At 42.0% G+C, this 23174-nt stretch overlaps 1 protein-coding gene across 3 annotated transcripts; it reads left to right on the top strand.

Moving 5' to 3' along the window:
- Window positions 1-3830: 3830 nt before the first annotated feature.
- On the top strand, window positions 3831-21414 carry PM20D2 (peptidase M20 domain containing 2). 3 transcript variants are annotated; one of them, XR_013948786.1, is made up of 7 exons: window positions 3831-5022; window positions 5097-5245; window positions 8791-8933; window positions 11975-12129; window positions 14239-14374; window positions 16021-16156; window positions 18587-18694. XR_013948786.1 is itself a non-coding variant. In XM_080585978.1 (7 exons), the coding sequence occupies exons 1-7, from the start codon at window positions 4597-4599 to the stop codon at window positions 19706-19708; spliced, it is 1320 nt and encodes a 439-aa protein (XP_080442104.1). In that variant the 5' UTR covers window positions 4002-4596; the 3' UTR covers window positions 19709-21414. The 3 variants fall into 3 exon arrangements, 1 of the variants encoding a protein (XP_080442104.1); XR_013948785.1 differs by adding an exon at window positions 19506-19546 and having other exon boundaries at window positions 3832-5022; window positions 16021-18694; XM_080585978.1 differs by lacking the exon at window positions 16021-16156 and adding an exon at window positions 19506-21414 and having other exon boundaries at window positions 4002-5022.
- The last annotated feature ends 1760 nt before the right edge of the window (window positions 21415-23174 follow it).

Here is a 23174-nt window from a genome sequence, read left to right as displayed (position 1 = left end):
TAGGAACAAGAGTAGGAAGGCAAGGGCTTTGTATAAAAGAAATAGAAGCCCTCACTTGGCACGCGTACATTACTTACAACTAAAAATACCTACCCCCTTTCCTTTGTCTTTCTTAAATAGATCTGATTTCAGGATTCATAACTCTGTTTTTACTATGACAGAGAAAAATAATTATTGTGGCCTTGCTTACTCTTCTCTTTATACAAAGCTGTTCCCTTGCTTTGCTCGCAGACAAGATCCCTCTTTGCTCTGATAATGGGCTAGAGCAGTAAATGTAGTTTAATTTTGCTTTTGCTGGATGGCCTTGGCAGGGATGCTCCTGGCAGCTCTGCCAGGATGGGATTGACCATCCTCGTCTCATCCTCAACTCATCGAGCTGAGCTGAACCAACAGCTCGCTGCCCGCACACCATTAGTCTCATGATAGCCCTCTTGCCTCCAGCCAGGCAACTCTGTCCACCCCACTCCCAGGTCTGGCACATTTTGGACCTTTGCCCGAGACAGTTTATCTCACTATATCAGCAAGAAATTACCTAACTTGTTGCAAAAGGTATTTTTCTGCCATTTTAGTGAATTACATCCACTCAGGTACAGATCCAATGAATACCAAAGACAGCATGCGGCAGGAGTTTTTGACTGGGAGAGGGAAAATCATGGTGGAACTAGGGAAGAACCACAGGGGGCAGTGAGATATTACATGCCTCATGAAACTGTAGCCAGCTAAAAAAACACCATTTTCTTTTCTGAGTTGCTTCTCACTGACTTAATTTGCTCATTGAATATGCCCAACCCAGACAAGAGAAGCAGCAGGAGCAAGCTCCTGGGCACAAGGAGGTATGAAGCCCAGCAAGGCCCTCTGAGGGTACAGCACCCTCAGGCGCACGCTGCCTGGCCTCTCGATGCGCTTGCTCCTTGTAGAGAAAGGAGACACTTGTAGTGGTGTGATTTCCCTGCTGTGAAGGATAGTCAAGCCCCTTGGAGCCTCTCCACTTTGATTAATTGCTAGGATGTCAAGACTCTGGTCTGTTTCGTATAATTTGCCTACTGTATTCTTTGGATTTGCCCTGTCAGTGTTTTCTGTCATCACCTATCATTATTAACTGACATGCTGTCACGGCCGTCTGACAGTCTTAGAGGCCTAAGATATATCTGAGTCATGATTCCTCGGTAGACTAAGCCAGTCCTAGATGGGGCCCAATCTGCGAACTGGCCTCCCTGCTTCTGCCCTTCCTCTCACAGCCACCCTGGCCCTGCCCTGGCGTGTCCTCCACAGCTCTGACTGCTCTCATCTGACCCCCGTGGAGCCACTGCAGCAACCTGGCAGAACACTCACTTGCCCCAAAAGCCCCTGGCTTCCAGTTCTCAAATCACAGGCTGCATCGTCCAGATGCAGGGAAGACGTCAGGGGAAGGAGGTTGTGGCTGGGGAAGGAGGGGCTGAAGAGCTTTGTGCTCTGTGGAGGATACTCCTCTTCTGTGCTGCAATGGGGCCTGAGTCCCCATCTGCCTCTCACCTTTTCCCCACTGGCAGTAAATATATATGAAACACAATTCAGTGTTCCCCTCTGGTGCTATTCCACTTGGAAAACTGTGACTATGGCTTTGTTAGAGCGAATGGACAAGGTCCATACCCTAGATTTAATCCTCCCGAGGAACCGTGTGCATGTCACTTACATGTCACACCACAGAATGTGCACGTTCCCAACATATAAGTTTTAAAACTACTGAAAGCACCCACCTTTGGGTGCAGATCAGGTGTATAAAGGATGAATCTGATCTAAAGGGCTGAGCAAGCCCCTGCTTTTGTTGAAGAAATACAAAACTATACGGTGAACAGTACTGCCTCGGGGAACCAGGTAGTTAGGAACAAAAACTTGTGTGGTTTTTGTGTTTTTTTTTTTTTTTCTCCTTTATTACAACTTAAAGTGTGAGCCAGCTCTTCCTAGGTGTGATCTACTCTTCTCTGAACAGCCACTCAGCAATGCAGAGACAAGTGAGTGCAAAAGTGGCTGGGTTTGATGGATGCCTGGAGTGGCTGTTGCTGAAGCATGCTGGTAACACCCTTCCTGCTCCAAAGGGCTCCCAGTCCTCAAAATCACTAGGCAAGCAGACCTTATGTGACCCCTTTGCTGTGTATGTGCACCCTCTACCACTGACTGGAAATATGGATGGGATGGTTGGAAGTCCAGCGTGTGTTTCTGAGTGGAGGCATTTGTCTGTTTGAAAGTATTTGAGGGAAAGAACAGACCACAACCATGGTATTTGCTGGAGTGTGTTACAAGAGTAAAAATAGCTTGTGACAAATACTTGCGTAAGGGGCATGAGAGCCTGAGCTCTGCTTGGAGTGATCGAGGGTCATGCAAAGTTTGGGTGGCACCAGGAAAAGGAGAAGGGAAACCTGATGTACAGCATGCCAAAGCACTTCTTCAGGTGACAGAAACACTGTGGAGTAGTCTTGATAAACAGTTGATAAACAGACTGGAGAAGAGTTTTGTCCATTAAACTGAACAAAAAGTAAAAATTCAGTACTTCAATAAATACAAGAAAAATGCCAGAAATTGTCTTTTTGTTTCTGCTGACTTCAACTTTGTCAGGTACAGATCAGTTAGACAGGCAAGGACCCTGCTAGCTGGCTTGTATCTAATATTAACCCATGATGAGCACTTCACACCCATTCCAACTACTGATGCGTCCTCACTAGCGATAAATACACATGGGATTTCAAACAAAAGCTGTGTTGCACAACAGTTCCGGGGGGAAGAAAAAAATGCATCTGGTCATCAGGATTTCATTATGATAGTCAGCAAGGCCATAGACAATCACTTGGGCTTTTGTGGACAGCAGCATGGCGCACACAGGCCACACAGCATACTGGCAGCAAGGCCAAAGCTTCCCAAAATCACCACACTTTCTGTGCTTGGGCTGTACGGATGCTTAGCCCACATATTTGGCATTCTGTGCTGTGGGCTGCAACAAGGAAAGCATCCATGCTGGGTGTTGCTGTAGGTTCACAGCTGTGCATTGCCTTTGTCCCAAAAGAGCAGGAAATTCACACCGTGGTGAAGAGGCCAGGACATGGGCTGTGGAGTCGGCGATATGCTGCTGGGGAGATCTGGAGCCACCACAACCCGGTCAGCTGCACCGGTTGGGGACTCCAACTGCTCGAAGGCCAGAAATCCCACAGAAATGACAAGGCGGGAACAAACTGCAAGCAGACAGTGTTGGTAATAGAAGATGAAATATACAATATTGCTTAATATGTGTTACATTTGTGATGTACTGTTCCGGGGCTGCACTTGGAAGATACAAAATATATGTGCAAAGATGGCATGAGAGAATGCAGCAATTCATGATGAGGAGTAAGGAGGACTAAAAGAATGCCCAATTTGCAAGACATCTAGATAACTGGGGCCTCTCGGACCCCGAGAACTGGATCAAACCAACTTTGCGGCTTGGACTGAGACCAAGGGCTCAAAGAGCATGCGTAAGAAGAAAAGGTTAAAAAGTTCAACTCTGATGAAGACATCTTACTTCATCCCGACGAGCACCCAGACGACCACCAGAGAGTAATACGCAAGCGCAGAAGGACTGATAAGATAATTAGCATACGAAGCAGGGCTAGGCGGAGCTAGGAAATGAATATGCATAGATGTGTTGTGACACTTAATGCATATGTAATATTTTAGGAGATAAAAGAGAACTGAGTGAACAAATTGGACGAAGTTAGATTTGGGTAGGCATGCCCCTAACTTCTGGCGCCTAATAAAGCACCTTCACATAATCACTTTGTGGATTATGTGTCTTCATGAATGCTAACAACAGGACTTCTATCTACTTGATGAAATGACTCCCTCCCTTCCACTCCATACAAGAGACTTGGAAGGAGGCCATCAGAGGGCCACCAAGGTGATCGAGGGACCGGAGCTCCCCTCCTATGCAGAGAAGCTGAGTGAGTTGGGACTGCTCAGCCTGGAGAAGAGCAGGGATCTTCTCAATGTACATAAATGCCTGAAGGGAGGGTGTAAAGACAGCAGGGCCAGGCTCATCCCGGTGGTGCCTGGTGCCAGGACAAGAGGCAATGGGCACAAGCTGAAACGTGGGAGGTTCTGTCTGAGCACTGGGAAGCACTTCTGTGCTGTGTGGTCACTGAACACCGGCACAGGCTGCCCAGAGAGGTGGTGGAGTCTCCTCCGTGGAGATGTTCAGAAGCCACCTGGACATGGTCCTGGGCAGCCTGCTCTGGGTGTCCACATGGGAAGGGGATGGAGCAGATGGCCAACCTCGGCCATTCTGGGACAGTGAAATAAAGGAAATGTCTGAGAGACAAATATGATGATGAGAGACAAGAAGTCTGAGAGACAGCAGCAAAGCTCCAGGCACGCCTCGGACGCCCGTAATGGCCGGCGGCCCCCGAGCCCCAGAGAGAACTACATTTCCCAGCGCCCCTTGCGGCACGGCAGAGCCCATAAAAGGCGGGGCAGCGGCGGGCGGCGCAGCGTCTGCTCGGCAGGTGCGCGTGGCGTGACAGTTAGGGGCCGTTAGGAGCCGTTGACAGCCGTCAGGAGCCGTCAGGAGCCGTCAGGAGCCGTCGGAGCCCGATGAGGCCGCAGGAGGCGTTGCTGGAGGAGCTGAAGCAGCGGGCGTGCGAGGGCGTGGAGCTGAACGCGGCGCGGCTGGGCGCCCTGAGCCGCAGCATCTGGAGCCGGCCGGAGCTGGCCTACGAGGAGCACCACGCTCACGACGCCCTCACCGGCTTCTTCGCCAGCGGGGAGCTGCCGGGCGCCGCCTGGGCCGTGCGGCCCCGCTACAAGCTGGGCACGGCCTTCCGCGCCGAGTGGGGCACCGCCGGGCCGCGGGGGCCCCGCGCCCCGCTCCGCCTCGCCTTCCTCTGCGAGTACGACGCGCTGCCCGGCATCGGGCACGCCTGCGGGCACAACCTCATCGCCGAGGTGGGGGCTGCCGCCGCGCTGGGGCTCAAGGCCGCCCTGGAGAGCCTGCCGCAGCCTGCTCCCGTCGCCGTGCAGGTGAGAGCCCTCCCGAGGGCCGAGGCTTCGTGCCCGGGCTGTGCCGACCCTGACTCTGTGTTTTTCTGCTGCAGATCGCCGTGCTGGGGACGCCTGCGGAGGAGCAAGGAGGTGGCAAAATTGATCTGATAAACGCCGGGGCGTTTGATGACCTGGATGTGGTGTTTATGGCGCACCCCTCGCAGGAAAATGCTGCATATCTGCCTGATGTGGCTGAGCACGAGTGAGTGAGCGGGTTCACGTGGAAAGGGTTGTCTTGCTGTGTTGTCTTTGGTTCCTCTCCCCGAACAGGGTTGATGCTTGGAAGAGGCTGTACGTAGGCAGGGGACCTCACAGGTGCCCTCCAGACAAGGTATTTGCAGTCAGCTGAGGAGCCGTGACCCTGTTCTGGACACTGAGCAGTGCAAAGTGCAGCGTTCAGCATGACATTCGGATAGTTGGCTGCTTAGGGATAATCTTGTGTCCCCCAAATCTGTTTTCTCTTCCGATATTTCTGGGCATTTCTTATACATGCATGTGATAATTGGGACATCTCATTGATTGTAGTTTCTTGCTTTCCTGGATATCAGGGCATGTAGTTCCTCTGTATGTTTTATTTTAGTCAGTTGTGGAAGTGTTTGTTTTTTCTCACTTTTGGAAACAGCTAACCAGCAAAGCCTGACTGCTTTTTGGGTCCTGATTGATTTTCAGCCTAAATTTAATTATGGCCATTCTGTATCTTTTAACATCAGCTTTGTCTTTGCCCAAATTATTTCCTGGCATTACCTCATGTGTACCCCCAGTGTATGTGTAGGCAGCAGCCATACCCTCACTCCACTTTTTTTTGTCAGATAGCTCTATGGGGACATGGCCTTGCCATCTTTTCATTAGCTCTAGTGTTTATTCTGTGCTCGTTCTTCATTTGTATTCAGGGAGACTTGTCTTGAAGTGCTCCTTGCTGGATGTTCCTAACCAGAATTGTTCACAGTTCTGCCAGGGGAATTCAGTTAGACCTTACTGAGCTAATGTTGGAGCCACAGTGTCTTGTTTCCTGGAAATCTCAGCAGAAATGCACCTTAGAGGGATTTGACTTTCAGCAGACTAGTGCCTTATTCCATAGACAGCTAATGAACTTTCCTCTTAAGTCATTTTCAAGCAAGCAATTTGCAAAGAAATGCTTAGTCTGGAACTGCATGATTTCTAAAGTATTTTTGAGTTTAATTCTGTTCTTGCTATGTTGGTCTGCAGGGTCATGCCGTTCTTTCGGTATTTTAAACCTCTTCTGTTTTCATAGGGTCCCAGCAGTAGTCTTGCAAGCAGTTTTTGTTAGTACACTTTATTCCACAGTTACTAGTGATGCTCAATCCAAAGGACCGAACCTGCAGGGACTCCGCTAGTAACTTCCCTCCAGCGCAAAGGAGTTTTTGTGTTGTGTGTTTTTTACAAGTATTGCATTGGGTTCTGTAATGAAACGTGTAACCTTCGAGATGCCTACGTGCTTGATTTTATTGGTCATTTTAATTTTGCCAGTGTTCTTCCTGGTGAATAATTTACCTCAGTTACTGCTTAGTTTTATGGTAAAAATTGACAGTTTTATGGTAAAAATTGTCAAAAAGTTGACAAGAACTAGTCTTCTTCCCATAGTTAGCCCTCTCTTATTTGCCTTCATTGTTCATATAAAGAATCTTAACTACTTATTGCAGTGTCCTTTTGAGATTTTGCTTGGCTTTTGGTTGCTGTCTCTTAACACTATAATCGTCAAACTACAGTCTTCATGGATATGTTTGTCTTTGTGTTCATTTTATCTCTTGTAGTGGCCTTTTTTGATTTATACAGTAAGATTTAGGGATCTCCCTTCAGAGGTGATAGTCTACTGCTGGATACAAGTTGTAGATAGCCTTTAAACTTTGAATATGGAGGAGGCATGGAATTGAAGCACTGAGTGAAAGAGCTTGCTACCTCCAAAAGCTTGAAATACTCAGCTTATGCCATGATTTATATAATAATGAGATTCCAGAGGTACAAAGACTGCTTTCATGCATTACATTTGGTCTTTCAGTTCCCAAGGAATTTAAGGATTACTGATCACTGCATTATTTGTTTTACTGTATCTGCAAACTCTGAATTTGGCATCTTGTGCCTGAACCCAAAATAACATATTGGGATAACTGTTGTGCATATGTGCCATAATTTACCAATTCTTAGTCAGTTACTCTTCAGCTAATCAGCCTACTTTTTTTGTTGGTCAAACAGGATCCATGTTGTTCTGCTGATGTTGATGAATTTGTTCAGGGTTGTATTATTCACCAAAATGTGTTTTTATTCTGAATATGACACGTAGCAATAGAGGCTACAAGAAAAGGAATGTTGAAAGAACAATTTTTGTTAAGCAGCCCATGTTTCCTGTGGACAAAAACGATTGCAACATGACTTTCTGCTTTGTCTCCTCTCCATTTTTTTGGAGAATAGACAGGGATCTGTCCTGCTTTCTTTGCAAGTTGATTTGAGGGACCACAGTCTAATGCTTGGGGTGTTAATGGACAAGTTTTCTTGATTACATATATGATAATTGTAATTAAAACTCAACAGAGTGCCTTGGAGGACAAGGGAGGAAGGAAAGGGACATTACAAAACCTTAATTTGGATTGCAGACAGTAATCTCTGAGGGAGAGTTTTTCTGCTGCAAGTGTGGACTCCATTGTGTCCCTCTTTGCTCTCCAGTATTTCAGTACAGCTACGGACTTACAGCTGTGGCACAGCTCGGGACATGAGGGGTCAGTTCGGGATAAGCAAGTGGCTAAGTTGGTATCTGTGCGAGGCGGGGACAGCCCAGCTGGGCTGTGCCTGGCTGGGTGAGAGCCAAGTGGTGTGTCTTGGAGGAGACTGAGGTCCTGAGGATGGAGTGTTGTATGTACAGGACTTGGTTTTGAGATCAAACCCGTTAAGTTAAAATTGCTAGGATTGATTAAAATCTAGTATTTGCGCTTGATAAATGGTAATACTTTATATAGATATAAGTATTTAGTAGTTGCCACTTGTAATGAGTTTGCATGTAATTCAAAACACCAAATAAATTACTTTGTAAGCCTATGAAGTGACACTCATAAGAATTCATGCTTGGCTTCATCTTACTGGATATGTGTAGGTACAGTATTTTGAGTTTTACAACTTCTGCACTAGATTTCTCTATCTTTGCAAGCATTTATTTCTACCAGCATTTCTTGAGGTGTGCAGGGAAAGAACAGCTTTGAGGTAGCATGGTAATGTATATTTTATATGCTAGGTTGTACTTCCACTACACTAAAAACTTTTTTATTTAGACATGGGTTATATGTGATCTTACTAATGTGCTTTTGCTGTCTTTTATGCAGCACATGTCTAAAAGTTTGACAAGAATTAGGACAATCAACTTCTAATTTTGAATCGGAGAAAAGTTTATTATCCTCTGAGAAGAATATTAGTAGCTTTGTCTCAGAATAGGCAGGCAGATATGGAAAAGTAGAGACATTTAATTAGTATCTGAAGCCTTCAATCCATGGAAAGGGCTGTACGTTATGGGAACTCTTTTGCCCAGTTGGTTCTTTGTTGTCTCATTCCACGGGTTTTCTAGAAATATTTCAGGACCATCCTGCACTCAAATACAGCTTAGCTTTGCAACAGTGTAGTGCTAGGTAAATTGTTTGGTGTTCTGCTGCACATAAGTAAGATTGTGTGAACAAAAGGAACTTTGTATTTTAGAGGGTTTTTAAGTAAATGAATAGCAAGTAAGCAATGCCTTTTATTTCCTAGCGTGACTGTGAAATACTATGGAAAAGCTTCTCATGCTGCTGCTTATCCTTGGGAAGGAGTTAATGCATTAGATGCTGCTGTTCTTGCATACAACAATCTGTCTGTTTTAAGACAGCAAATGAAACCAGCCTGGAGAGTTCATGGTGAGACCTTCATTAAATCTGACGTCCAGCACGTAAGACTTTAGGCTGTTCAAATACTAACTTAAGAAATCCCACAATTTAAAATACTGCATTATTGCATTAAATTACTAGTGTCACCTCAAATATTATGAAATTGCACTATTTAATTTAAGTAGTTTGTCTGTAATTTTTACAATCACGTTGGTGTCAGAAATAACTGCTGGAAATGGACTTATGGGTCAGCTTCAAAAGCAGACACTGGTATGTAAGTAGATACTAGACAAATCTTAAGTCTTTGCACCTGACGTTGCCGTTCAGAACGAAACAGCGAAGGTTTTGTTACAGGGCTTTGAATTCCTTAAAGCCAATGTATGCCTTTTTGCACAGGCATAAGATTAAATGCTTCTAAAAAATGATTACTTTCTGCACCATTTTTCTAGTAGGCATTCCATTAATTAAAAGTAATTTATGTTGACATTTATGTAAAGGTATAGCGGTCCTGTGACTGAAATTTATTTGCTGAAGTGCTAAAAACAAGCAATGGCAGGAGTCTATAGCTGTGAATAGTGGGTCAGTCAGATGTGCACTGGATTCTATTATTTAATACCTAGTAGAGCTTCAGGTAGAAATGTGTGTTCCTTCTGTAGTAAGATATGTTAACCATTAAGCTTAACTTACCTTGAATACCTTGCATTTCTTTTTGCATGGTGAGAAAGTTGCAGAAGTTTAGGTGGAAGCTGCCCAGTAGCTGTAGACACAGATTTCCCTTGCTGCACCCAACACAGCTTTTTCAAAGTTGTTAAATTAAGAAATCATTAAATTAAGAAATACGGCCATTTCTAAAAAGATTTGAGAATGTAGAGCTGTTTATTTGGAAATTTCTCTATGAACTATGACACTTCCAGGAGTCCTGAGCTAATGATCATTGTGTCTTGGTTGCTTGTGCCATGTAATACTTGTGCATATTTCTCTCCAGGATATTGAAATGGAATCAGGAAGCCCAAATCCTTCTCACTGTAGATGAATATATCCTTGCAGTTCTGCTGTGCAGCTTGCCCAAATGAACTTCCTACAGAGGGCATAGCCTTAGCTCTCTGTCCTATTGCTCTGTGGGAGACAAGGCATACAATTACAGGCTTGGGTGTATGAAACTCATGTTGCAGGTTTAAGATTGGAGTTGAAGGTGTCCAAGTCTATCGGATTTGAGCCTAAAATGGTAGATTCTTCTTAGTTTCTAAAGGCCACGTGGGTAATACAGGCAAAAACGATCTGAACAAACCTTGTAGGGGTAGCACTTCGTGAACTACAGTGAAATTTAAATTGCTGTGTTGATAGAACTGCTGCCATAAACTTGATTTTCAAACTGGAAATATTTAAAATGCTTCTGGGAAGATACAAGCAATGAGAATGGTGTTTAATTTTAGGAACACTTTACTTACAGCAGTGTTGGAGGTCTTACGTTGCGGGCTTCAGTAACATCACTAGTTGTCTTAAGTGATCCTAAAAGTTTGTCTTAACCCACTAACAAGCACTGAAATAGTTTCCATTATTTCATGTCTAGAATCTCTGAGCAATGGTTAATGTAAATGAACAATGTTATTGTGAGTTTGTCTAATATTTGATAGGTTTATCTCTTCTCCACTTCCAAGTAAATGTTGCCCCTTGAAAACAGGAATTGAGATTTTTTTTCCTTTCAAGCAGCATTAAACAGGTTGCAAAAAAGTTCCAAGTAGGAGCCGGATTCCATCTGTAAGACAGCCTACTTCTTAAGATCTCTCCAATCAGTATTGCATATCTATATTTAAGAAACTGCATGCTGTTAGACTCGGTCCGGTTCTGTTCACAAGTGCATTGAAGACGGGGAAGCGGTTTGCTCATTAAGCAACTTGTTTTGAGCAAATGTCGTGTCACGTAGTTTCGTGTGATTGCTTATTTGCTGCCGTGCTGGTTCCCTTCTTGTGATGTCTGTCCATCTCACCTGAGCTGTTCCTTTTACGGACCAGTACTGAGTGGTGTTTGATTCAGTGCTCTGTTTATTTTGTATTCAAGACAATAAAGCTTCACTTGAAGGGGTGGGAGTTCCTAGTCTTTATAGACTTTTATAGACTTTCTGTACCAAAGGTAAAGATTTGTTGCCCATTTGCATTCTGATAGCGCTGTCTTTCCAGGCTTCAGTGACACACATCAAAATTACCCATCAGTAATTTTGTGCAGTATTTCCATTTAAAGCAGATAAGATAGTTTCTCAGGTTCTAGAGAAAACCGGTTATATTTGACATATATAAATTGAGGGTAGGAGACCTAGGAACAAAGGCAGCCTTTTGAAAGCAACTAGCTGTTACTGCATTAAAATCTAATGTGATACTGAGGTCTGCAACTTTTTATTGTTGAAATAGCTAAATGCTATGGTATTTTATGATAACGCCTCTGAGGCCATAAACTATGAAATATAAATATAAACTATTGAAAACTATGTAGTTGCCGTGTTTCCTTGAGGGAGCACTTCACCCTTGAATAAAATTGTACATATAGTATACGCTGCAATATTCCAAAGAATTGGTATGAGGAATCTAATGTACTTTGTCCCCTGGAGTAGACGCATTACTCCAGCATTGCAGACAAATGTAGCTTATTAAAATTTCTGTCCAGGCTGGCAAAAGAAGTTGGAAATAGCCTAGATGTGGAAGCCTTTAAAAGATGGAATCCAAGGTAGCCTTTATAACAGCTTTTTTTGTTGATGACAGCCAGATTACTTTACAACTGTGATGCATCGGATTCCAGGGGATTAATTATAAATGCTAGTTTGGTTTGTCTTTAGGCTCGTAACAGATGTCTAACCAAGGAATAGGATGAAATCACACTGGAAAGCATGTACGCATCCCACTTAATCCAATGTGGTGATGAAATTTTGTCCATGCGCTGTATTTTTGGCATTTTGTATTTCATGCTTAGCTGATGTTTTGGTTCTATCTGTATTTAGTTCAACTGAAGAGTTTCATGACAGGGATGAAGATCAAGCAGTTGGGTTTAACACTGTTAACATGGCTTTTCTCTTTCTGCAGGCATAATAAAAAATGGTGGTGTGAAACCTAACATTATTCCTTCTTACACTGAGCTGGAGTTTTACTTGCGTGCCCCATCAATGAAAGATCTTTCTGTTCTGACAGAGAAGGTTGAGAACTGCTTCAAAGCTGCAGCACTGGCCACAGGATGCAGAGTAAGTATGTATTCATGGTCCTGTGTTTCTGTTACACCGGAGATAAGATATTCCTTCTTCAGGCCCAGCATTTTTCTGAATGGTGTTTGGCTGAAAAAAATGTAAATGTCTGTGATACTGTGTGCTATTCAGTTGCTTTGTGTCCTGAAAGAAAGCTTTGGCTTACAAATAGGATGCCACAGAATCATGTAGGCTGAGAGAGACCACCAGAGGACATCTGGTCTTAACTCCCTTTTCAGAGCCCAGCCAGTTGGACCACACTGCTCAGGGCCACGTGGAGTTGTGACCACCTCCAGTCATGATATTCCACAAGCTCACTAGGCAGCCAGTTAGTGTTCTGCCCAGCTCATGGTAAACAAGATTTTCCTGATGTTTATATTGTGATGACTGAGTGCTTGAGTGGGTTTCTCAGAGATTGTGTAGTCTCTGTATTCAGGATAAAAAGTAGTATTCTGGACGTGGTCCTGGGCAACCAGCTCTAGGCTGCCCTTCTTCAGTGGGGAGGGGGTGGACAAGATGACCTCCAGAGGGACCCTCCAGCCTTAACTGTTCTGTGATTCTGTTCTTTCCATAAGAATTTCCTCTTTCTTCTCATTGTATCACTGGGCATCTATAAAAAGTCTGGTTCTGCCTCCTCTGTACTTTCCCCATCTGGTAGCTGTAGACAGCAGTAGGATCTCCCCTTAACCACCTTTTCTGAAAGCTCAACAAACCCAACTCTCAGCCTTTCCTTGTCTGTCATGGTGTCCAACACCCTAGCTATCTTGTTGGCCATCCCCTAGACTTGCTGCAGTCTTGAGACAAGGAGCACAAAACCGAGCAGAGTACACCAGATCTGATCTTACAAGAGTCAGAGAAGGGAAGAATTTTTTTCCTCACCCTGCTGGTTGGTGTTACTAATACAGCTCAGTTTGCGTTCGGTCCTGTTACCTCACAGGAACACTACTGCACCCTGTTCAACCTACTGTGTTTCCCAGCTAGTTGGCTCCTGGCCAGTACTGCTGCATGGGATGCTTTTCTCCTAGATGTGTAGGGCATCATACTTCAGTTTGTTGAAGTTCTTGAGGTTTCTGTCAGCCTGTTTTTATTTTTTGGCCTGTTGACATCCTTCTGAATAGTATATAGTTAACCCTTCAACTTATCGTCTGTTGCCTCTACCCTCCAGCTTTTCACCTGTTCCCCACTGGCTTGGTATAGTTGGCAAACTTGCTGAGTGCACTGTTACTTGTTGTCTGTAATGGTAATAAAAACACTAAAACAGTAATGACACCAATATTTACTGCAAGAAACCTGTAATAATTTGGATTTTTGTGCCACTGCTCATAACCCTTTAAATCTCAGTGTTCCATGTCTACCATGCCAGACATAGTCATAAAAAGCTAAGCGTGGTTATGCCCCATCTTCTTTTCAGTAAATCTGTGCTGGATGTTACAACTGCCTCGTGGTTCTTGTGCCTGGGTATTGGATGTAGGGAGGATTTGCTTTGTAATCTCTCCAGGAACGTGAGGACAGGATGGTCTTACCAGCCAGTAATTTCCAAGGTCCTCCCTGCCCTTCAATATAAATGTCACTTTCAGCTCTTTCAGTCATCTGGAACATCCCTCTACTTCAGTGACATTTTGGAAATGATAGCTCCTTGATTGCAGCGCTGCTCCCTTCTCACTGAGCACCCTTGGATGCACCCACCTGGTCCCATGGACTGCTTCATAAACAAAAGGGCTGTGATTATTGGAACTGATCTAAATATAAAAACAGTAAAACAGAATTTGGTGGATGACTAAATTGCTTTTGACCTGACTTAATAGTACCTGCAGTGGAAATCATTAGAAGCTATTGCAGGTCATTTTTGTTTGCTGTTCGTGGAGATGCAGTCCATGAAGTCTGTGCTTCTGGAACTTGGCTGTCTAGTGCAAGCTTGACAGAAAATAAGCTGTTTTCATCAAGGCTAATGTTTGGCTGAATGTTACATTGTTGAAAGGAACTTTGCACTTACATCCATTTTGATACAGGCCTGAAATAGGGGCATGTGCTTAACTTTTCCAGTCCTTGTTTACATTAAACTGGCTTAGGTTGGAAAAAAATGTCTAATCCCCTGTTTCTTTTGACTAGGTGGAAATAAAAGGTGGTGAGAATGATTACTATAATGTGCTTCCAAATAAGAGCCTGGAGAAGGTTTACAAGGAGAATGGAAAGAAGCTTGGAATAGAATTTATATCAGAAGACTCTATTTTGAACGGTTTGTCAGGTAACTCAATCTGGTTTTTTGTTGTGACTTAAGGTTAGATTGATCAACTTCCAAGTGTATGAAATGATGGGTTAGAGTTAGGTTAAACAAAACAGGTCAGAAGAAAAGGTCAAATTAAAAAAACTAAAGCAGCGTAAGAGGATCATACCTCTGGCCTGTGTTTGCATGCTCTAGAAGCTCAGAAGTAGCCCCAGCACATGAGAAGCAGTAATCATGTTCTGATATTTTTGAAAATATTTCAAATGAGAAACACTAAGACTTGGAATGAATTGAGGCTTGTCATACAGAGTCCTGCTTTATGTTATGAGTGCAGGTAAGATTGAGTTTTTAGAAACCTTGTTTAATAATATTGTCCAAGCTTACATATAAACAAATTTACTACCATCTAACTAAATTTTTTAATTTTTGAGGAGATTTTTAAGTGGAAGCGTAAGTATCTCAGTAACTAATCAAAACCTCTTTCCATTAACAGATAATTCTATGCTTCTAATTTTAGTTCACAAATTGAGCACATTGGTTTTCAAAAGGTTGTGATTCGAGTAGGTGCTCACTTCTGGGTCTTGACCGTGCTTCAAGCTATTTCATTTTCTTGGTCTCTCAGACCTATAGTAATAGGAGGGTGAGTTCTTGAATGCCTAGCTGGGTTTCTCGTTACCTTTTTTCCTTCCTTGAATCTTCTTACAGGAGCTCTTTTAAGTATCAGCAGCACTTATAAGACTTTTATGGCTTTTACTACTGTTCATAACTTTATATATAAACATTTATAGGCTACTCATGTTAAATGTCTTTCTCTTTGGTTAGAAGGGAACAGTGATGCTCAGTAAAAATAGTTGTTCTTATTAGTTTAATTGTGTTATTAGTATCTTCTATATTAAATGCACATAATCTTTGGGCAGTTGAAATCTCTGTGTTTGGAGACAGTTCCCCTAACTTTTTGGAGGGGGGCCACAACATATCTAGTGTTATTTTGGTTGGTTTTCCTCTATTTGCTACTTCCTTTCCAAATTAGGATAATATTTTCTCCAATTATTTTTGCGTGCGTTTAAAATCAGGTTATAATTAAAAGCAGTTTTTTCTTCCTTCAGTGTGGTACAATTAAGCTTTACTACTTTGCTCATTTAACCTAAGAACGGGGCTAATGTGAGGGACCTTACTTAGAACGTTTACTGTAGTGAAATTTTCTGGAGCTCTTTTGGTTGCTTCCCTCAAAGCATTGTACTAAGGGTTCAGGAGATCCTGAATATGAATACTGGGGATCCTTTCAGTGAACTTGGCAAAAACACCTACTTTTAATAGTGCTTTCCTAGGTAAGTTACTTGGTGGATTAAATATTTAACTTGCTTAAACTTAAGCTCCTTGTATGTCTGTCCTGTCCTTAAATTGCCTGTCAAATGTTAAAATATACTTGAGAAATTAAATTTTTATTGCATGCTGCTGTGGGCCTTTACTGACTTTTCTTTCCACAGCTTCTCCTGTGAATTCTTGTGGTGGGGGGGTCAGGAGTAATAAAGCGCGGTCTCCAGAGACAGAAGTGGAATTTCGTGTGCTGCAACCCTGTTTGGGGGAGGGTTGAGTGTTTTGTCTCATATTTTTCAAGACCTCTATTTCTGTTTAGTTTTCATATGGTTTTCGATGTTTTCTTTTAGGATATCAGTTTCTTCTGTTGAAAGGGAAGGAAGATAGCTCAGTTGCTTCTCCATGTCTGTGCAGCAGAAAAGTCGTTAACAGATGAGCGTACTCGCTGCCACCTCTACATGGGTATTAGTATCGGTCTGCTTACAGGTATCGCTCTAGGCAGCTAAGCATTGTGAAGAATTCCTTTAGTCTATCAAATCACACAGCCTCGTGTGTGCCTTGTGGCACGCTCCTCTCATTTTGCACGCAACCAGAATGGTGTGGCAGAATGAGGTAGCTTTGAGAAGGTGCCACGAGCTGTTCCTCCTGCTGGTAGGTAGCTCTGCTTCAGGGTATTGATGACCTCCCAAAGCAGATGGCCTAGCCTTAGTTGAGGCACCCACACTTGTGATAACTTTGATATTTTTAGTGTTCAGAGGTTTTGCTGGCATCCTGTGGACACGTTTGACATAGTTGATAAGGTGCCAGTATGTTTTGAAAATACGCTTTTGAAGTCTGGGGCTGAATATAAAGGCTTCCTGGAATCAGATGCATTTTCACCTCCTCTCATGGTTGTGGTAATAACTGGCTTCCATTATGTGCTCAGTGACCTGAATAGGCTTCAGCATCTGCTTCAGGATATTTTTTTGAGAGGCTGGAGTCCCCTGTACCTTTCTGTTGAAGATAGTGCATGAGTCTGTATATCGTATTGATAACTGTGCTATTATTCATGCTTCCAGATGGAAATCTGATCTGTAGATCTCTAGCAAGTATACAGTTCTGGATGTTTGTATGGAAACTATCGGGACATGCTGATAGGTTGTTACTAAGGGATTAACAGTTTTCTGATAGAGAGGAAGAATTGACTGTCACAATTTTATTAAAAACCATCTGAATTTTGACTTGGCAAACTCTCGTCTTTTTAAACCATCAATGCCTGGTTTAAATAACTTACATTCAGCAAAAATAACTTAGAACTGGTAGAAGGTTGGAGATGGACACAGTTGCAGGTGAATTAGATGATCAGTGCATCCCAGTTCTTGGAAACTTAGAGTGCTTCATTTGCTGGGTGAGAGCAGGGGAAAAAGCCAGCATAGTTTTTCCAGCACTGTGTGTATTAGGGCAAGTCAGCAACTCTTGGTTTAGTCTGGAGTAGGCAGAACTCGTAGACTTCAGGTTTGTCTTACCTGATTGACCAAAGAGTGTATGAATAGTACAGACTCCTGAAAATTTACTTCTTGCTGTTCTAAGAGTTGAATTCTCTTCAAATCCATATTGAATTTACGGGAAAATGTATTTTGGAAAAGCATTTCTGCTTCCATTTGTGCGCAGGCAGAGAAAATAGTAATAGTATTATCCTTTTTGATCACAGAATGTAGTCTCTGTGGACTCACTTTGAATAACCATATGTTTCCATGTAAAATCTGTACTCTGCAACCAATTAATTGCTAAGTCTTAAGGCATAAGTGATATTTTTTCTACCATTTTACAAGGATGTCATGATATGGATACTACCTGATATGTTGTAAATAATTTTAAATCTTTGGAAGAGTCCTTTCATATGCTATCTCTAAAGAAAAAAAAACATTCTGATTGACCTGAAAAAAGTTAATTGTGATCTGTTAGTTGGTCATCCCTTTTTACCCCCATATGAAACAAGGTCGTGTTACGCTTTCTGTGGTACCTGAATTTCACAATAACTGGTGTGTCGATTTCTCCAGCTTCTAAACATCTTCCTAACAGTAGGGGAGAACTTGACTTTAAATACTGAGTGGATTACCTGTTTGGCTTTAAAGTAACACAAAAACACTCAGGACATTGTTGTGGACTCTTGGATGACTTACTATGAGGGATCTATCACTTCTGGATGGCATCTTTAAGTGGATAGCGCAGTACTTTTGGATAGTTACTGTCCTACTGATAGTGCTTGTCAGGTATGAAAGAATAATTAAAATCTGCAGTGTTGCTGTCAAGATTTCTCTACATTTACAAAACACTCGTGTCTTGTTTGGAGTTCAGATCTGATCTTGTTTTTTCAAGAGTGCTTGTGCTGTCAATGTTTCCATAACTGAGAACAATCAAAACACACCAGAAAACAGTTGTCCTCAGTCTGTTTTTGTTTAAAGATTTTGTTCTTCAGAGTCTCTACCTCATGCGGAACATTTGCATACTGGTGAAAGGGGTAGCTGTTGGGCCTGGTTCTAGGGGCTGTACCAGGGTGTGAAATAGCTGGACTGCGCCAAACTCCAAGGCTTGGAGCTTTCATCTTTTCTGAATTACACCTTACTATCAGGAGGTGCTTGATGAAAATTTAACAGTAAATGGAGTAGGGACATATTGATACCATTTCCTTGCAGTCCAGTGACAGATTAAGAAGCACGCTGGAGAGCAGCATCTGAAGATGGCTAGTTAGGAAAAACTTGGCTCTGATAGGGAATTTTTGTATGGATAATGAAAAATTAGAAATGCTTACATTTTAGTATTTGGGACAAAGGATATTTAGTTAAAATTATTGGATGGAAATTATGTCAATTATACATTTTCCTACAGCATTTAAAACTCTTCAGCACATACTGAGAATTTCCATGCTGCTTTTAGGTTCCACGGACTTTGGAAACGTTACCTTTGTAGTTCCTGGGCTTCATCCTTATTTTTATATTGGCTCTGATGCATTGAATCATACTGAGCAGTACACAGAAGCTGCAGGTAAGTAGAAGTGGGAAATAGAGGTTCACATTTGGAACCTGTAGGTGCTGTGGGGTCTGGCTGCTGACTCTTCACTGTGGTGTATTTAGAAACTAGATATTTGGAATTGCCCAAGATTAAAGCTTTCCCATGCTGCTGTGGTGTTCAGAGCTACTGTACAGTAAATGTGTAAAAGCGTAAGTAGATACAAAAGTGGCTGCATATAAAGGGCTATCTAGAAGTGCAGTAGCTTTCCTTGAGCATTACGAGATCTGAGCTGAATGTGGACCCTGAAACAATTGACTTAGCTTTTCTCTGCAGCTCTGCAACTGACAATTTCTGTAACTTCTATTTTTGTATTTAAGATTAAATGTATATGAGAAAGATGATCCACTTCTTATATTAAAAGTCAGAGTTCTCTTCAGTATACTGTCTACTCTAAAGAAATTAGAAGTGTTAGCCCTGGCAGCATATTTTTGAAGAGTTTCTAAACATGAGTCAGAAGGTAGCAATTTTTACTCCTAAAGCACAGTGCTCTGCAAATAAAGATAACATCTTAAAACTGTTTTCTAAAAGGAGAAGTGTGAACATTTGCTTTCCTGTTTTCCATTTTGTTTACCTCAGTAATCAAAAGTTAAGCACCTGCATGTGAAAAATTGTTTTGAGGCATCAGAAGATAGTCACGCTTAGTGCAGCTAGATTTTTGGGAATCTGTTCTTGTAATTGAAACTCCAGGATCTTATTTCATAAAATATGCTTTATGTGGTGCTCTAGTGGTTTGCATCTAATATTAGTAATGTGGCTTGAAATTTCTCTTGCTTTTTTTCCATAGGGTCCCAGAATGCTCAGTTCTATGCTTTGCGCACAGCAAAAGCTTTGGCAATGACAGCACTCGATGTCATTTTCAAGCCAGATCTTTTAGAACAAGTCAGGGAAGACTTTAGACAAGTGAAGCTAAAAGAAGAGGGGCAACTAAATCCAGCAGAACCTGGCAAAGGATCTGGTGTTGACACAGGAGCATGTGCATCACGCTAAGCTTCATTAAACATCTCAACAAGGGTGACTTAATGGAGACACTATTTGAATCCCAGGAGGGGTTGGGTAGGGAAGAAATGTTGATTTTCTCCTGTGCTTTAGGGACTTTAGGAGAATCAAATAGAATCACTGCTTTCAAAAACGTGCACTTCCATGTAGCTGTAATGTTTGCTGTACTCAGTGTTGTGATAAATTTCAGAGAGATCTCATATGTTGTCTTTCAATTGCAGTGTTGAATAAATGATGGATCCCTGTAAGTGATTTTAGATCCCTCTTTGGGATTCCTGAGTGGGTTTTTAGATCCCTAGAAGTGATTTTCTCTGCAATAGTATTATTCCTTATACGTAAATACAGCATTTACTTGGAAGCTTCTAAAATAAGTATTATTCAATCTGATCACAGGCTGATTCTGACCTATGAAGCATTTCTGTCTGGCCTTTTCTTGGGGCAAGACAGACTTTTAAAGCCTGAGCTGGTTTCAGTGGAGAGAAGGGTGTACGTTTGGAAGCATGCCTGTTTTTAATGATAGTGGCTTCTACTGATGGAAGAGAACTGTTTGTATAGGAACAGGATCTGTGAAGGTTGACTGTCCTGAAAAGCATTGACCACCTTCCTGATAAATTTTGGGAGGTATTGTGGAGGGGTCATCCAAAAAAAACCAGTAAGCAACTATAAATATATTTGTTTAACACTAGCTTAAATGTGTTGAAGTTCTAGTCTAGGGCGTAAGGTGTTGCACTAGCTTAACTGATCTAAAGAAAGTGTATAAATGTAGCTAAACCACTGGAAGTGCTTTTCTTAACAAGATGCAAGTGTGGTACCATGGTACTAATTAAGGTAACCTTAACTTGCTGTGTGCAAGCTCCTACAGTAAGCTCTGAGAAGCTTGCACTGAGGATTGCTTGAGCAGTAACTGGCTTCTCAAAACTGCTCCTGTATCCTAAGTATCAGATCTGTTCAGTCTTTCCAGTTGTCCTTTCTGTGTGGTGTGTGGTTAGCTTGTTTAATCCTTTTACTTCCCAGAGAAATTAAAACAGCAAGTCTTAGTTAGGTGGTATTCCCTGTATGAAGACCGGTTAGGAATTTTTTTAGTTGGCTCATTAAAGGGTCATATGAATAAATAGAGAAACTGGTTTTTGATCTGATACAAATTACTGAGAATAACGGACAGGCTGAATGAAAAGCAGCTTACTGGCTAACATTTTCCTAAACATAGGTGTTATAGTAAACTTCTGGAAAAAAAAAAAGGCAAACTATACCCCAAGAAGTCAACATACCCAAAATAATTTCAGAAACATTGTTTGTAACAGCACAGATCCTCTAAATGGTAAAATTTAGAAGTCTAATCTGAATTTATACTTTATTAATTACTAAACTCTGTTTCTAATTTCAAAAGAGACAGATCCTTTAGTTAAACTGTTCATTCCCTCTGCATTTCTGTTTCTTTGTTACTTATCTATTTTTGAGTTGGAATGGTTGGGATCCCAGTGACAGGAATATGTGCAGCACTGTTGTGCAAGCTGATGTGAGTACTGCCTGCTCACTTCTCTGTCCAGATAGCTGTTGGTTGCATCACGTCCAAGATCGTTAAACATCTCTGTAATAAAAGCACATCCTAACTTTGTTGCAATCGTTGTTGAAATTAAAACTGTTTGATGTACTGATTAAAATGAATTTATACCAATAAAACAATGCAGTTGTAACTATTTGTCTTGTCCTGTGATTAATACTGGGGTACTGCATTAGTTCATTTGAATATCATGTTTAATTTTCTCTAGTTTGGTATAATTCTGTAAGAGCAAGGTATTTTTTTGAGCTTTCCATTTCCATTTTGGCCATTGGCAAATGGCTTTTTTTTTTTTTTGGAGGGGTATAATGCTGCTCTTCAAATACGATGATAGTCTTTATAATCTTTGGGCTGCTTCCACTTTTTAAACTTAATGAAATTCCTAGATTCATATGAAACTTGTTTGGGATGGCTCTCCAGATGATCCCAGGCTGTACCTGGCCCAGCCTCCAGGTTGAAGTGGGAGGTGGTACTCAGTGCTAGATCAGGTTAGCTTGGCTTCATCTGCTGAATCCTGAGGCCTGTGGGCCTCTGCAGTGCACTATTGGCCTTGCTCATGCCTCAGGAGGGTTCGCAGCACTGGGTAGAAAAGGGAAAGGTGGTAGGAAGGGTTGGGAACTGTAGAATACTGTACTTTCGCACACAGGCAAGAAAAGCATTTCTGCTGTAGGTTTGTACTGTTTGGCATTTAGCGGTTGGTGCAGCAGAAGTATTGCAAATCCGATAAAACAGGTTCAGAGGAGGTTGTGTTCCTTCAAGAATCAGATATAGTAAATCCTTCAAATTGAAGGCATGTACCTGTGTGGCTGTCTGGATTTTATTCTAAATTTTTACTAACAAGTAGTTCTGTAAGTTACTTTTTTATATGGATGCCATAAATAATGACAGACCCATTTAGATGTGTCGTTATTTTCTGAATACAAGTGTGCTATTACCCATGCCTCAGCAGCAAGCAGTGCTTATGTAAACCAAAGCTTTAGATTTAAGAGAGAAGGTGGGAGGCAAAGTTCCCTTCGAAATTACTTTTGCCGAGGAATATATGGCTCAGAAATAACAGGTCAGTACAGGTGAAGTACCCCAAGCAACTTCTGAAGCCCATGAAGGCACTTTCACCTTTCTTTTACTTGTAACAAAGTTAAAGCAGCAGCTGTAGAGACAGCTGTAGAGTTTAAGGTTTTTGGTTTTTTTTTTGCGGAAATATTTTTGCAACCCACCAGTTCTTTCTCTACACTGAAATGTTGACCGCATTTGCTTAGAAATGTTATATATACTAATCCTGAGGTTTGTATGCATACCTCGGATTCCCAAGTATTTGCAAAGATTTCCTTAAGCTGGCTTTTAATATCAAAAACTCATTTTCTGTAGACGTGTGATAGTGTACATAAACCAAATAGCTTCTGTAAAACATAATAAACAAATGCTTGCTAAGGAAATGTTCACAGTGGATGATATTATTAGCTTTGTAATCGTTATGGCTTAAAAAAGAGAAACTATGAAAGGGTTTTTGTGAGTTGCTTGTTATCCAGAAGAATTCATAAAACTTGGAACACTGGATTTGTGACATCCAGACATCCTTCAAACCAAATTTAGGATTAAATGATCTTTAAAAAGAAGTAAATTTATATGATATCCTGTCTTTCCCTAATGGTTAGTATTTCCTGGTCCTGAAAGCAGCAGCCTTCCACAAAGCCTTTGTCTGCCAGCCTGTCTGGTTCTTCGCTGCCAGCACCCACATTTCGTCGCTTTTATTAGCGGGGTTTCCTCACCTCCATTTGCCAGCCTGGCAAGATTGCGGTGTGCCACTGTGGCATAACTGCTGTGCAAGGTATCAGGGCTTTTATGAAAGGAGCAAAACACGCTTCCCTCTTCTTACCCAAACTCTGTACTAGTATATATGGT

The sequence above is a fragment of the Anser brachyrhynchus genome (genome assembly GCF_964034855.1).
Source record: "Anser brachyrhynchus genome assembly, chromosome: 3".
NCBI lineage: Eukaryota > Metazoa > Chordata > Aves > Anseriformes > Anatidae > Anser > Anser brachyrhynchus.
The sequence above is the reverse complement of the archived record's forward strand: the minus strand, read 5'-3'. Positions and strand labels throughout refer to the sequence as shown.